General features: G+C 45.2%; 1 protein-coding gene across 2 annotated transcripts in view; it reads right to left on the bottom strand.

Moving 5' to 3' along the window:
• Positions 1-15,950, bottom strand: part of ZNF592 (zinc finger protein 592) — a 33,838-nt gene that overhangs the window by 6,068 nt on the left and 11,820 nt on the right. For both annotated transcript variants that reach the window (XM_413721.8, XM_040706545.2), the window contains 5 exons: positions 10,663-10,841; positions 6,807-6,983; positions 5,841-6,000; positions 1,720-1,998; positions 290-402 (listed from right to left, as the gene is read on the bottom strand). In XM_413721.8, the coding sequence (XP_413721.4) occupies positions 290-402; positions 1,720-1,998; positions 5,841-6,000; positions 6,807-6,983; positions 10,663-10,841 (908 nt within the window). The remainder of the gene's footprint in view (positions 1-289; positions 403-1,719; positions 1,999-5,840; positions 6,001-6,806; positions 6,984-10,662; positions 10,842-15,950) is intronic.

Here is a 15,950-nt window from a genome sequence, read left to right as displayed (position 1 = left end):
TTTTCTTGGTTGTTCTGCAAGGCTGTGCAACACAGATGTCATGCTGGACCTGTAGTTCTCAAAGCAAATCTTACCCTAAGTTTCCAAAAGTGCACCGTGCAGTCCAACCCAAGGACTTATGTTAGCCACCAAGTTGCTCACATTTAAAATACTTGTCCTCTCACTCTCCCTCAGTCATTTCTAGCCTGACGTAGAGATGAGCAGACATGACCTCGTACAAAGGGCTTCCAAACATGAAAGATTAGCCCATCGCTGAGTACAAATTCGAAACGTGGTATTCAGTACATACCAGCAAGTGTAAACTTTCTTTGCTGTATCGTGATTGTTGCGGATGTGTCTACGCAGACTGTTGGAGGCATTAAAAGAGCGTTCACACTGTCGACAGGGATATCTCTTCATAGCCTAGCAGAAGAACAGAAATATCTTTCAGTAACAGGGAGACAAAAAGGCACTGACTTCCTTATTCTGACTTTCCTCAGCTGCTCATCTGGACCTTACCTCTTGGGTGCAAAACAACCCTCCTCCACTGATAAAGGCAACTGAAATTTCAGGGTTTTACTGACATTCAGCCCAGCAGTTGGCTAGTACCAGCACTGCTCTTATAAAACTAGTTTAAAAGAAACTTAAACATGTGGCTTAAGATAGGAATTGCATCAGATGCTTCTGCTGTGAGGTCATTTTGCTGCAGGACTGCAGAATTAATTCAGGGGAAGGTCCATTCTCACCCAGGAGATGGCAGGACCCAGTGTGAAGTACAGCTTCCCTCTCCTAGCTCAGTGCAATAAAAGGGCACTATGTTAAAGATGTTAAAGAACATCACACAGTACCACCTGTTACATTTATGATACCCGTATCTCCCCACCAAACTCTGCCCTGTAGCTAGCTTTCTCCTTTTCCTATTCTCCTTTGTATACCCTGCATGCATTCCATTTAGAATCATCTTAAACAATGAATACATATTATGTATTGAACTGAAATGTTTGGCAAATTTCCTCCTCCTATAGAACTCAAATGGGAAAATTCAGCACCCTCACCTCGCCCAAATCTCCTTGATATTTAAGAGCACAACCCAGCATTCCCCACACCGAGTTAGAAAGCATTAAGGCCAATGAACCACATTTCCACAATGTCTGCTCATGGGACTCAAGAAGGGTGACTCAGGGCATCAAACAAGAAGTCCTGACGCCAAGGTACTGAGAAATCTGGTGCACACAACATCTTGGCCTATGTTCTGCCAGCAAGTAAGGATTAACTTGACAGAACTAGGTCAAGGCAAGGCCAGAGCTGAATAAAACCAAAAAACTGAGAGTTTACAGTTCCCATAATGATAGCTCTGTGCACTCCATATACCTGTTGTATCTACCAAATAATACAATGTCATTAAGAACTCTACGTCCTCCTGAAACTTTGTTTAGACCACCTGTTGGACCAGCAGCTGGTGAAGTGGACTTTCCATCCACTTACATAAACAAGCAGAGGAGAAAGCCTGCCATTAGATGCAGTGGGAGAAGGAACAATGAAACAGATAAGGTACATAAGGTTGTAGAGCATATGACCAAGGACAGAAAGTCTGCCTTTTGCTCCTACAGAAAGCATTCTGCTCCTACTCCCCAGTGAACTGCTAAACAGATTCTTTTCGCCTCAGATATTAATGATCACCAGACTCTTTTGCTAAAAATATCTTGTTACCCAGCTGAAATGTTTTGTGCGAGTCCTTACCCTTCCGTGACTTCTCTTCATGTGGGACACGTAGGTTTCCCGATCAGGCATCCACTGCGAACATTCCTTGCAAGTCCAACCAGTTCTCCTCAGCCTGGACTTGGATTCGAGATTGTGTCCTTCCACCCTCATGTCCTTCCTTGGCAGAGGTGAGTGGGAAGTCCCATTGGCTACCAATAGCTCCTTTGGTGTGTTATGAACCTGGTTCTTTGCAATCTTCTCCGACTTCTGTCGAAAGTTTAAGAGCTCCTCGGGATTTTGGGGGACTCCATGAACACCCTGGAAAATAAAAATAATGGAATCAAACATAACATTTATTTGTCATCTGTATTACATACCTTTATGTATAAATGGCTATCACATTTAAATAGATAATATAAGCACCCTCCATACATTATGTCAACATCTTGCCCCGTGCGTCCTCCCATTTCTTCTTGAAGCTGACCACAGCACTTCCCCCATGAAGAGATATTCCCAAGAAACACGAAGCTTCTATTTACGTTTCCTGCGTGACAACAGCAACTCCTCACTGCTATCTGTTTAACATTCTGTATGAGCCCTGAGCGCTCAAGTTAAAAAGGGAAGATATAATGAGAGAGAAATACTAACTGTCATTATTTCAAGAACCTAAGCTTTAAAAACACGTTGCTTTGGTAAATGCTGAGTAAAACATTTGCTGTTATGTTGGAGGCTCCAAAGCTGCTTGACCTTTGCTGAAGGGAAGAGAAGAGACAATCTTGCAGTTTCTGCAACCCTACTTTCTTTAACTCCACAATGACTACTGCTATTCACATTTTCAGAGTTAAAAACTTTGCTCTTGACAAATAAAAGGAAACACAAAGCCAGAAATCAGCCTTATATGGAACGTGTCTTCAGGCTCTTTGCCTGTTCAACAGGCCAAAATCCCCGTCCCCCAAGAAGTTACTTTAACAAAGAAAATTGAACATAAAGAAAATAATAAGAAATGAAGAGCTGTGGGAAAGCAAAAGCAAATAAAACAGCAACATACCAAAGAAACCTCAAGAAATTCCCCTAGGAACAACAATAGCTCATCCACACAAAAGGATAATTTAGAGGTTTAATTGTGCATAGTAATTAATAATGGGTAAAGTTTCAACACAAGAAGGCCCCAGGGCGTTTGGAAGCCTTTCCTTGCGTTAGGCACTAAACAAACTTCAAAACACGAGTTCTGATCTGAGAAGCTGTGCTTTGCACCTGAGCCAGCTGATGTCTGCAGAAGCTCTGACGCAATCGCAGGGCACAGCATCGCGAGCTATTTAGGGTAAGACAAACACTTCCCCTTTCTCCCCATCTGGAAATCTCTAGTGTTTTATAAGTAAAGAGTACATTATCACCCACTACTCCATGCCTTCTGTTATTACACCACTGGAAGGAAAAAAAGAGGAGTACAGAAAGTGAGCTGACTTTCAGACAGCACCTCCTATAAACTCTGTATGGCATAAAGCAGTGCCATCTGATAAGAAAGGAGATGGGTTAATGCAATTACCATCTTGCCATGGCCAAAAAGCCGCCTTCTATTACATTCTCAGACACATTGATGGCCAAATACAGCCCAGTGATTAAAACGTAGAAGTTCTGTTGTGCCAACATCAGGCAGCCTGTGCACAAACTGCTGTGGACAAGTTCTTGGGGCTGGCACCTGCAAATGAGCTGCAACAGACTGGGCACTTCTGCTGAAGCCCAGCTATCAACACTGGGGCTTTGAAGGCCCCAGCCTTAATCTCAACTCTATTTTCCCAGTGATAACACAGGAAGATTACCAATCATCAGCTTCACAGGAGTGTTTCAAATTTTAATTCATTGACACATACAGAACATTTCCAGATTTGCAAGTTAAAGGCATGGAGGGAAAGAGCAAAGTAGTAGTTTTGACTTTTTCTCTTTTAGGAGTGAGCTACTGAATCTTCTGGCCTTTTAAGTAAAAACAAAACAAAGGCACTGATTAAAAAAATTATGTCACCATTTTTTCTAATCAAAGAGAAATAAGGCTTACATGCCTACAGAATGCAACCAGGAAATCTAAGAGGATTTTCACAGAAGTGTGGTTAGTGTGCACAGAAATACACTGACTTGAAGCAACTGGAAAACATGGCGTTCACACATTACGAGACGATCAGATGTGCAAGCCCACAGACATTCTGCCAAGAACCTCCACCCAGTGGACAACAGGCTTTTCATATGTATCACATAACCATAGAAAAGGATGGGTTGGAAGGGACCCTCAAGCCCACCCAGTTCCACCCCTGCCGCAGGCTGGCTGCCCCTAGATTGGGCTGCCCAGAGCTCACCTGTGCCCTTGTCACCTCCAGAGATGGGGCACCCACAGCTCTGTGCAGCAGTGCCAGCACCTCACTGCCCTCTGAGTAAAGAATTTTTATATAATATCTGATCTAAATCTCCCGTCTTTTAGTTTAAAGCATTCCCCCTTTGCCCTGTCACTACACTCCCAGGGTCTCTCAATAACCCCCAGCTCTCTCAGCCTGTCTTCGCAGCAGGGATGCTCAGAGGTCTGGGTCACCTTTGTGGCCCTCCTCTGGATTTGCGCCAACAGCTCCATGTCGTTCTTGTGCTGGGTGTCCAAGAGTTGAACACAGTGCTGCAGTGGGGTCTCTGAAGAGCAGAGCAGAGCAGAGCAGGAGAATCACCTCCCTCAACCTGCCAGCTATAATTCTGGGTGCAGCTCAGGATATAGTTGGCTCTCTGGGCTATGAGTGAACGCTGCTGGTTCGTGTTGAGCCTTCCATCCACCAGGATGCCCAAGTCCTTCTCTGTAGGGCTGCTCTGTATCCACTTACTGCTCAGCTTGCATTTGTACTTGGGATTGTCCTAACCCAGATTCAGGACCTTGGCACCGGGCCTTGCTGAAACTCATAAGGTTCTTGCAGGCCCACCTCTCAAGTCTGTCGAGGTCCCCTGGATGGCATCCCATCCCTCCAGGGTGTTGACTGCACCACACTGCTTGGTGTTGTCAGCAAACTTGCTGAGGGTGGACTCCAACCCACTGTCCATGTCACCGACATGATGCTAAATGACATTGGTCCCACTAATGACCCAGGAGGATCACCAGTCATCACTGCTCTGCACTTAAAGACATCGAGCCGGTGACCTGAGTGCTCCATCTGTCAAATGCTTGACTATTTTAGAGACTGGGATGTCACGTGAGACACTGCCAAATGCTTTGCACATCTCCACATAGATGACATAAACTGCTCTTCCCCTCTCTAGCAATGCTGTAACCATGTTATAGAAGGCCACATTTTCAGGCACAATTTGCCCTTAGTGAAGCCATTCTGTTTTCCAAGTACTTTGTAAGAGGATTTACTCCATGATCTTGCTGGGTACAACATGAGAATGACTGCTCTGTAGTCCCCTGGGTCCTCTTTTTTTTCATTTTTTGAAAACAGGGTTACATTTCCCCTTTTCCAGTCACTCAGAACTTCACTGAACTCTCACTACTTCTCAAGTATGATGGGTAGTGGCTCAGAAACTTCACGTGGCAGTACAACATAGCTACCTCCTGAAGGCTGGCACCTCCAGGGCAAACCCTCTGTCTCAGTCATTCTCCTCTAGCAATCTCCTGTGGTTCTGCAGGCAAGTTAGGGAAGCAGGTATCAAATGCTGCGCCGCCTCTCTTGGAGGCAGCTGTGAAGGGGACAGGAACCAAAGCCCTCCCTTTTTATGTATGTACCCAGAAGAGGGATATCCAGCTTTCCTTACACAAATTCAGTAGTACTGTGGGCCGAGGACACTTCTCTCTGCCTCCCAAGCAAAGATGAAGCTCCCCCCAAAGCTTAATCACTTCCTTGGGTTTAAGATAGAACAGTTAACCATCAGAAAGATTTATCTGTAGAAAGTCAGCCTTTGTCACAAGGTTGAATTAGACAAGGAGGAGAGTAACCACCTGCAATATTATCAACTAATTCAAAGTGTTCAACTGATGTTTCCAGATAATACCATAAATTTTTGCAGTCTGTTTTTCTACTAGTGTATTGCTCAAGAACATTCAATTTCTTCAACCAATGTCCTTAAATAGTAAAAGCAAACTCTCTGTGAACTCAAACACTAGGACCTCATATCATTAAGTGGTGGGAGTTACCTACCTTAACGTGCTGCATTAACTGCTGTTTCTGCATATACACCAGCTGACACTGCGGACACTTAAATACGCCCACTAACAACTTGTTGGTATTCTGCTCGAAGTGCTCTTGGAGCAGCTTCTTCTTGTTAAAGACAGTCTCACAAGAACATTTGTAGATCACCCTGGAACAATTTAAAAAAGAAAACTCACTCTCTCTCCATTAGTTATCTTGAGAAGTCAGTGGAAGAAGTCATCTCAGCAACTTAGAAAAGGGCTGGGCTTCTGATGAAGGCTGTGCTCTATCAATGTATTGTCAACATACACCCACATGGACCACTGAACTATTATCTCAACTGGGAAAAACAAGAAAATGCCCCAGGCACATACCACAATTTGCTAAAAATAAGTTTACTTACATGCATATGCATAACTAGCTACATGTGTGACAGTAAGAGCAGATAGGTGGGAGCAGACTCAGAGTATACTTGCTAGGTATTTCTTTCAGTTCCACCTTTCCATGGTCCCTCCCTTACAGCACACATTTTTGGCATTAGCTCAGGGCTCAGCAGAGTGGAAAAAACAAGAGGTTTCTCTCTAGTGATTTTTTCTGGGGCAATGCTGCACAGCACAACTCTCCCCTTGCTTTGGAGTGCCAGAATCAGGTTACCCTGGGGTTACCTATCAAGATGTGCCGCTCCGGCTCCAGCTAGACTGGAAGGTGACAATTAAGATCTGTTTGCAGATGTTCCACTCTTCCCTGCCCAAACTCCTCTCCTCCTACCCAAGGAGGCAGCATTTGTATCAAGGAGAGCATGCCACGGTTAGGAACAAACCTCTGCCAGCAGACAAAGGGGCAGCTCTTCTGATACAAGGATAGGAACAAGCAACAAAAAAAAAGGAAAGAGGAAAAACCAACTGAGATGGAAAGTGGAGGCAGTTGTAGAGCTAACCAGCAAAGGAGAAGAGCGGGTAATAACAAAATACTCACTGAGTAGTCTTGTGAGGCTCTGCTGAATGCTGGCTGGTCATGTGAGCCACGGTGCTGTCTGCTGACTTGAAGGCCATTGGGCAAAAAGAACACTTGTGGAAGACTTCGCAGTGCTTCTCATGAATGTGCACTTTCAGTAATGCCAGGGTCATGAAGACAACCCCACAATGGATGCACCTAGGGGATGCAGAAGGAAAGAGCTGAATCAGAGATGCAATACTGCTTCCAAGATGCACGTACCAATGGAAGGCAGCATGGCAGGAGCCAAGCACCATGCTACAGCAGGTCCTTGTTTAGTCTCTTCAGTAACAATGCAGAGGAATCAAGGAGGAACACGATACAGGAATTCACCAGCTGGGCAGAACCCACGGATCAGCAAGGGAGCACATCTGTAAAAGAAATCTACAGAGACCAAAACAACCCAGAAAGAAGGAGGCAAGATATGCTGCACAAAAATGCTGTCTCATACTCCTAAAAGCCAATTCCATCACAGGTGCAAGTGAAGAACTGAAATAAAGGTATCTGAAGAGGTCTCCGGGTAGTACCAAGCAGCATAACAAATGTATTAATAAAAGAACATTCATCTAGGAAATCTTCAGTAACCCTGCACCATACTATACCAAGCAACAGACAATAATGACAGCAGCAGCAAAGATACCTGAAAACAGCAACAGAAAGCAATTAAGCTCATTAAAGCCATTAAGACACAGGTGTTGCCTGGATAGTGCTTGTCTGGGGATGTTCCATGAGGAAAGATGGGAAGAAGAAGAGCTTGCAGGTGGAGCTAAAGGATTCCTCCCTGCAGCCCCAAACAAAGCCAGGGTGACCCAGCTGCTCCCTCTCTTCCCAACAGGCCTCTCCCAAGATAGCAACATCTGACTGAGTCTGTCCTATATTTAACTTGAATACTTCTCCTAAGCACACATCCAACAGCTGAGCTCACAGGAAGCCATGCCAGAATAGAGAGGGCAAATGAGGCTCCGTTTCCTTACCAGCACTCCTCTGGCCTGGGATTGGGATAGCTGTGAATAGAGGTGGTTTCCCCCAGCGAGGCTGGAGTTAAGCTTTATGACTGTTTTTCCCTTCATTCTGACGTTTGCTAGATTATCCTTCCCTCCAAACAAGCCTCCCGACAGTGCTTAGGAAACAAGTCTGTGCTTTGAAGTTGTACTTCAAAAGCTCGTTAGGCAGAAGCCAGCCCAAGGGAGACAAACCCTCTCCCCCAAAACACGCACAGAAACACTTCTTTCTTCATTTTCAAGAGGGAAGCAGTGACAACAGCTGGTGTCATCCTTGGGAAAACATGAAAATATTCTGCTCTGCCTTGGAGCCTGATCTCTGTTATCAGCAGAATAAATCTCCAAGAATAAATGGGAGAGAAAGCCCTAATCCTAGCAGGAAGGTACAGATGGTACAACCAGAAATACTCAACAGGCTTCCCCCACAAACACTTCTCAAATCAACAAGAGACAGCTCTGTATTACACTCCGTTTTGGCAAGCACTAACGACTTCATAAAGATTTAGAGAATGAAATAATTACTAACTGAGGGTCAAACAATCAGAAGTTAATTTAATTTACAGTAAATGAAAGTTTAAACAAAAGCCACTTTGTAATCAGGAATCTCAGTGCCAGAAAGATGAACTTCAAAAAAGTAAACTAATTAGCAGAGCAAAGTGGATGGAGGATGTCAGAGGCTTGCCATGTAATTTCTGCAAATTGTGAATTCTGCTATAATCCAAGCACGAGGGGATAATTTGCAGGAGAAGACTCTAGGATAGCCTCAGGGCAAGGAAGGGTGCTGTAGGAGTCTTGGAAAGAATCCTGTGAGAGAAGATAAGGCTACAAGATGTTGTCTTTAACCCTCTGCGTATCTCTTATCCCACCAGCATCCAGCTGCTGAACTCTCCAAACAGCAGCAAGCAGGAAAACGTGTGCCACGTGGTCAGTGGGGACCAATGGGAAAGGTGGGCAGGTGACACTTGGAGTCTGGCAGCATTTTGGGCAGGCTTGTTAATTTTCATGTTAAAATGAAAATTGCTTCTCATCTGCACTGCAATCGCTAGCCATGACTAAAACCCGAATTCAAACAATCCTACTCCAAACTTAATTGGACAGGCCGGGATATCAGCAGAAAAGGCGACGGTACAAGGGCTGATCAGAAAAACAAATCAAAACGTATGCATCAGAAATTCAAGGAAAGGAGAGACATATTGTGGAGAAGCAAAAGGTGAACTGACCCTGGGCAGGATTTAAAAGAAACCCTTGGCTTTTCAGCTCTGCAAATTACGAAAAGGAAAGGAAAGAACAAAAGTCGCTACATGACCATAGGACAGATGCCATGGATTATCTAGATCTGGTTCTACGACTTGAATTTATTTCTTCTGTTTTCAACTACTGCAAGGATGCCAGATTGGCAGCGGAGACAGGAAGGACAACAGGGATGGCACAGCCAGCACTCCCCTATCTGGTGGGTTCAGTTGTCAAAGATGAGCACCAGCATACACAAATTAAAGAAGAGGAAAGTAACTTTGGGAGAAGCTGGTAAAAGCTAAAACCTCCCATAAGTACCATTCCTGAACTCTGCCTTGTTTCAGCCATTCATTAATGCTCCCAGCACAAAAAGCAAATATTTGCTAGACATCTGTGGACAGATAGAAGCTGGCACTGCTGATAAGGATTAAGGAGGCATCATAAAGATATCATAAATCTGGAATTAATCACACTTAAAAAAAAAAATGCGAGGGCATACACTTAAGAAGCCGACCAACGTCTGCTGCAGACTGAGAGCCCATCAGCTGGAAACAGAAGAGTAAGGACTAATGCTGCAAAGTACAAGCAACTGCATCAAAGCCAGGGCTCGTTTTCTGACATCTTCTCCCATCCCTTTTTTTTCAACATTCCTCCTTCTCCAAAATTAATTCCTTTTTCAAACAGTCACAGTATCACAGGCATTTAATTTGAAATGGAATTAATTCTTTGTTGTGGGCTATGCCTCCTCTAATCAGATCCCACATTAAAAAAAACCCCAGACTCTATCTGTATATAATTAAATTCAGAATCAGTTGGATATGTCTCCTTTCTCTGTGATTGAAAGAAACTGCCCTTGAAAACTTCAGTGTGATTTCAGAAGAAGCCACACAGCGCAGGCTTCCTCAACTGGCAGACATTTTAAAAGAACAGCTCCGAGAGCAGAAATTGCCCTGTTCCCTTTATACATTATGGTATTCAATGGCAAACGGAGAAAAAGCTGAATTCTAAGGAATCCTAAAAGGTCACCTAGTCCATCACTCATCTCCCAAGTAAATCATCTGCATCTACACATAGAAAGCAGGAAAAGCCTGTGGGGAAACGTAATGTCTTTTATTAAAGCAATCAATTTGGCTGTAGCAATGACAACGCAAGCGCACATACCACCACATCCAGAGCCCTGGGAGCCTTCCCCCATTTCTCTCAGCTCATAAGAAGAGCTTGGAGATAAAATCATCTACAAAGTGCATCCCTCAGTCCGTGACAACTGACATAGGCTCGGTCCTCAGAGAGATGTGGAGGATTAAGATCTGCAACCCTTTGGCTGCGAACAGCAATGTTGAGGGGACCGGCTGCGACCCAGAGGTAATGTCAGCACCTTTCAACTTAAAGCTGCCTCAAAATCATGTCTGCCCTCCAAAACCTCCCCTGAAGTTCACTTAGTCATTTCCCACTTCAAATGCGCTTTGTCCTGCAGAAAGCCACGCCGGTTCTCGTGTTATATCCTCTCTCGTCTCCTCTTCAGTTTCTGCTCTAAGGAAGATTTCCAAAACCTATATCCAGCTTCCCGCTCCCTCCTGCCCCTTCAGCGTTAAACTCGCACAAACCTGAAGCCGACTTTGCGGGAGTAATGCAGGCAGTTCTCTTTGACGTGGGTTTGGAAATAGGCGGAGCGGCAGACAGCCCCGCACTCGGGGCAGCAGTACGGCGACTTGTGAGCGTGGATCCTCTGGTGGGCGCAGTAGCTGCACTGGTTGGGCAGCATCATCTGGCACACCTGACACGTCTGATGGAAGAAAGCATTAGTTAGTTACTCTCTATTTGATTCTTCCCAACCCAGGAATCTTTCAGGTTTAGAGGAGCACCCAGCTCCTTCTCCTGCCCACCTGCCCTTCACAGTCACTGCTTTCATTCCAGCAGTGAGACATACGGGATGCAAAGTACCCCCGAACTGCACCAAAATCCCCAAACATCAGAAGAACCTCCCTGCCCTACAACTCGAAACGCATGCTGCTGAACTCAGCACGGCGCTGACACATGGCAGCCTTCTCCCCAAAACCACATTTCTGCCTTTCACACTATTTCTCCGAACCAGACTGAATCTCACCTTCTGAGGAACACAAGCCACATGTGCAATGTGCATCTCCTTAGAGATGCGTCTTGATGATCTGGCATTACAAATGATGCAAAGACGCTTTCTCTCCATTTCAGTGCCCTTTTTTTTCCTTGATACATAAAGTTTGTACCACATCAGTACGCACATGTGGATAGCCGTAACAGATACCTCTAGGAGCTAAAACTCTCCTCTGTCATCAATAAATCCATGCAAGATCACTCCACTGCTCCTAACTCGACCATAAGAACGAGCTGCAGCAAGCAGCTAATTATGGGTTAGCAAAGTGCGAAACTGAAATGCATAATTTCTTCTGCACTGTCCAAAATACTGCGAGTAATAGAAAACATCATTTATAATAAAACACAAAGCTACAACAAATCCAAGAAGATTCACTGTGAGCAGAGGAGAGATTAAGGAATTAGGCTCTAGAGGAAGGAGGAAACTCCAGAACCTGCCACGCGGTCCAAAAACCACAGTCTGAGGTGTTGCAGATTGAACGTGAAGCAGGAAAGGTTTCCGTAGGACAGAAGAAACTGGCTAGAAGAAACTGCTGTAGGACCCCCATGCACACTGATGTCAGGACAACCTCAGCCCTTCCCAAATGCTGGAGGAGCCCCTGACTCCAACAAGGAACTGCAGCACCACTGAGCCATCATCTGAACCCATAAATAGGAAATTAAAGCGTCCCCAGGACCTCTAGGCAAGGAATATTTTGAGAGTGCTTTGGTCATCAGTTAAAGGGTGAGCTACAAGTAGGATGTAGGAAGTAGGATTAACGTTCAAAGCAGCCTGAGCTATCGTTATTGTCTTTTATGGCATTTTTTCCTAACTGATTTGTGCTGGGAAAGGAAGCTTTTTTGGCATGGTTAGAAGAGGACTTCTCAACTTTGACCCCTCCCAGTATTTAAAGCAGACTCAGCACAAACAGGAGGAGAAGGCACCTTTGCCCTTGTAGCAGAGCAAGAAATACTTTCTCACCAGATCCAAAAAACCTCCTTGTTGAGGCTGGTTATGTTTTAGCTAGCAAGGAGCATCAATACCAACTGTAAACTTCTTCAGGCTCTGCAAGAACCACACAATAGGGGAATAAAAAGCAAGACACGGTGATGATAAGGTGCAATTAATGCACTGTGTCTGAGTGCAGCTGGAGAAACACCTGCCCTAACATAGAGCTCCACAGGGGCATGGAACACTGAGCCTCTGTATTACAAGTTGGTGCTGGCTACTAAGAACTGCACAAAGAAGTGGCTGAGCAATACGACAGCAGGTTGCATTCACTTGTCTATAGAATCCAAGTGATGCACACAGGAAAGGGCAGTCTTCATGGCTTGCACCAAGTGGCAGCCTGCCCGCTGAGCGCTGCCACCCCATGGAACAGATCCCACGCTTCTGCAAGAACAGCACAGTGCTCAGCAGCAATCATATCAAACAAATCAGATGTGAAGAATTAATAAAATTTAAAAACAAACACCAAAACAACATCATCATCTTGGAGACTGAGTGGCTTCTTCTTCCTTTTGCAACACTCCTGCTTTGTACGAGAAGTTGTAACTTGGTTCCAGATGTGACATTTTTATCTCTCTCTGAGTTTTCCATGACTCTTCAAAGAAGTCTGGCAGCAATCTGAGACACTCATTAGTCAGTTATTTCTAAAGCATGTTACCAGGATATGATTTGAATTGTGTAATGTCTGCGTTTCTCATATGCTCCCATAACCTACGCTTTAATCAAGAGTTATTTGCTGCAAGTTTTATATAACTCCAGTTTGCTTGCCACACAGTGTTCAGGCTTTTCTTCTTCCAGAAGTCACATTCATGCAGACAGGAAAACACTCAGAAGCTCTGCCACTTCAGAACACTACATTTTATTCCCATTTCTATTTATTAGCTTCTTCAGAAGGGGGGAAAAAAAGCCAACAAAACCAACAGCAGCTGAAGCAGTGAAGAACAGAAAGCCACGTTAGCCCAACCCTTCTGGAGTGGGAAGCACAACCCCATGGCGGAGGTGTTTGTGAATCACAAAGTCTGGAGTTAAGGCCCAGTTTTTCCTCAGGAAAGTGCCTGCAAAGAGACACCACTGGCCCTTCTGCTGCCCTAAAACAACTGCAGAAAGGACTCTGAGCCACAGCAGATCCATTTATGAGTGTTCCCTTCCAGCCCAGCTGTGCACAGCACGCTGAAGCAGAAAGTCAGAGCAATCTCCTTTCTCACATGCAGGCAACACCATGAAATGCCCAGAGCCAATTTCCTCTCTCAGTTGAAGCCTGCACCCATTGGGCAGGATCCCCATTAACATCCCACTGGAAGCTGAACTTGGGGCACAAAACCCTTTGCTTTCACTTACTGCTGATACAAACTGAAAGGGAACCAGCTTCAGTGCAAGCAGAGATGATTTACACTGGTTTTAGATCCTCTTTGCTGCTATAGAGTAAAATAGAGTAAAGGGATGTCAACAAAATTCACATTTAAGAGATGTCCCCATACCACAGAAGTTCTCCTTGACACAACCACTGCAGAGCTGCAGCAGAGAATATGGAGCTACGCTGACAGTAAGGCATGGAAGCTGGACTACAGAAGAGGAAAATCTGCAAGAGGCTAACATTTTTTTTTTTTTTAATTGAGGACTCAGAGTGAAACAAGAGGGGAACAGAAGTAATATTTTTGGAGTACAAATGTTTTAAAGAGCCCTTCTTTATATATTCAAACCAAAATCCCCCACCAGAGGCCCTCCCCAAGTTCCAGCCTTTCCCATACCCAGCTTTTTGAAAGCTTTTATTTTTCTGCTTTAATACAGAAGGGGCACCCAAGGCATCCCAGTTACAGCACTGCAATGGAGATTACCAGGATGCTTCTGCTCTAAGAAAAATCAGCAAGGAATTACTACTTCAGAAGTTCACCTTGAACTCTGCGCTAGCTTTCCCTTAGCGCCTCACTGGGATGAGGACCAGCAGCCTGCACCCTCCAGCACATTCGGTGTGGAGCTGGGTGACACAGCTCTGGCAGCACAGCTTCCAGCAATGCGCAGCCCCAGCACACCAGCTCTGCACCTCCTGCACACAATCCGCTGGCACAACTCTTTGCTGGCCCACCCTACAGCCAACCAAGCCATCCGGATGCCCGCACAGCTATTTTGGCTTGGATTATTTTGATAACCAGTGTGAGCAGAAGTGGCCAGCAGAGAATTTCTTCTGCAGGCTTCATGATAGCTAAGCTATATATACCTTCCCAAGGCTTCCTCTAAGTAACCATGTATCATTTCACTAGCACGTTCAACTTACAGATGAAAAAGAAATAAAAATAAAATAGAAACTTACTTATTAGTTAAAAGAGAGATCTAGACCCAAACAGACACCTAAAACCAGTCAAGTTTTAGTTAGGGAACATGCATCAAGTCTAGGCCTAAGTATCCCATGTATAGACAAGGTTGCATCAAATAAACTTCATTCTCAACTTTCTCAGTCTATAATCTTCTCTCCTTACAACCCCAGCCATAATTTTAAGAATTTCAGTTTTTGTCATTTCTTTAGACCTACGAACCGACTGCCCGCTGTGTCCCTTGTGTTACAAAACCTGAACTCCCAGTTGCTAAAATCACTCCTTACTGGATGACACTGGGCTTTCACATCTTCACTTTCCAATCACTTCTACAACCCCTAAGGTTACACAGCACGTGTCTCCTCTCTTCTTATGATAGCCCTTCATCCTGCCCATCTATTGGCAGCGATGCCTACCAGTCTTTAACTCTGCTTCTATTTTCTCACCTTGCACCTTCTTACACCTCACATCCTATCAAAGATAGTATCACAGCTGTCCAAATGTCACTTCTGCTAGCAACTTTATCAATTACTTTGCTTTTTCCACTTACTGCCTTCATACATGACCAGTCAAGTAGTTGCTAATCCCAGCAACAAGACTTCAGCCCTCCCTCCAGAAGGGAGATGCACTCTTCTCCCTCAAGATGACAAAAGGAATGGAGCACTTGTGCTGTGAGGAGTGGCTGGGTGAACTGCAACTTCAGCCTGAAAGAGGAAGCTCAGAGAGGTCTCATCCATAAACACCTGCAGAAAGGTGCAGAGAAGAAAGAGCCAGGCTCTTTACCATGGTGCCCAGTGCCAGGACAAGAGGCACTGGATACACGCTGGACCAGAGGAGGGAGGAGGTGCCCTGTGACCATCAGGGAGCACTTCCCTGCTGTGTGGGTAATGGAGTGCTGGCACAGGCTGCCCACAGAGGTTGTCGAGTCTTCTCCTCGGAGCCCTTCACAAGCCAGGACATGGGCCTGGGCACCCTGCTCTGGGGTCCCCACTGGAGCAGGTACGGTGAGCCAATGGTCCCTTTCAAACCAAATGATTTATGACTCTTTCAAGCAGATCCTTGAGGAGGCCTAAGTCTTCTTCCCTGAAGTCCAGCAAGTTCGTCCTTCACCCTTCCCTCTACCCTCAGGATCCTGAACTCCACCATCTCACAGAGGCCACAGCCAAGGCTTCCTGCAACCTTCACATTTCCACATTATTCATGATTATGAAATGCAGAGTGCCTCTCCTCACCAGCTCCCCTTTCTCTTGAGCCAGGGGATTGTCACTGATGCAACTCAGAGCCTTCAGGTGGCTGCAGTCTCCCACAAGGCCCAAGCCCTGGGAAGGTGAGGCTACTTCTAACACTTGGTACGGGGCCTGCTTGTTCTTCCAATCAACCTACAGCAAAGAGCCACTACCGCATCATCCTCAGCCGTCTTCCTGTTAATCTTAGCCCACCACCAGGCAGAGCTTCATGTGATCCA

Source organism: Gallus gallus, chromosome 10 (assembly GCF_016699485.2).
Source record: "Gallus gallus isolate bGalGal1 chromosome 10, bGalGal1.mat.broiler.GRCg7b, whole genome shotgun sequence".
In the NCBI taxonomy this organism is placed as follows: domain Eukaryota; kingdom Metazoa; phylum Chordata; class Aves; order Galliformes; family Phasianidae; genus Gallus; species Gallus gallus.
Note: the sequence above shows the minus strand (reverse complement) of the source record. Positions and strands in the feature narration are given on the sequence as shown.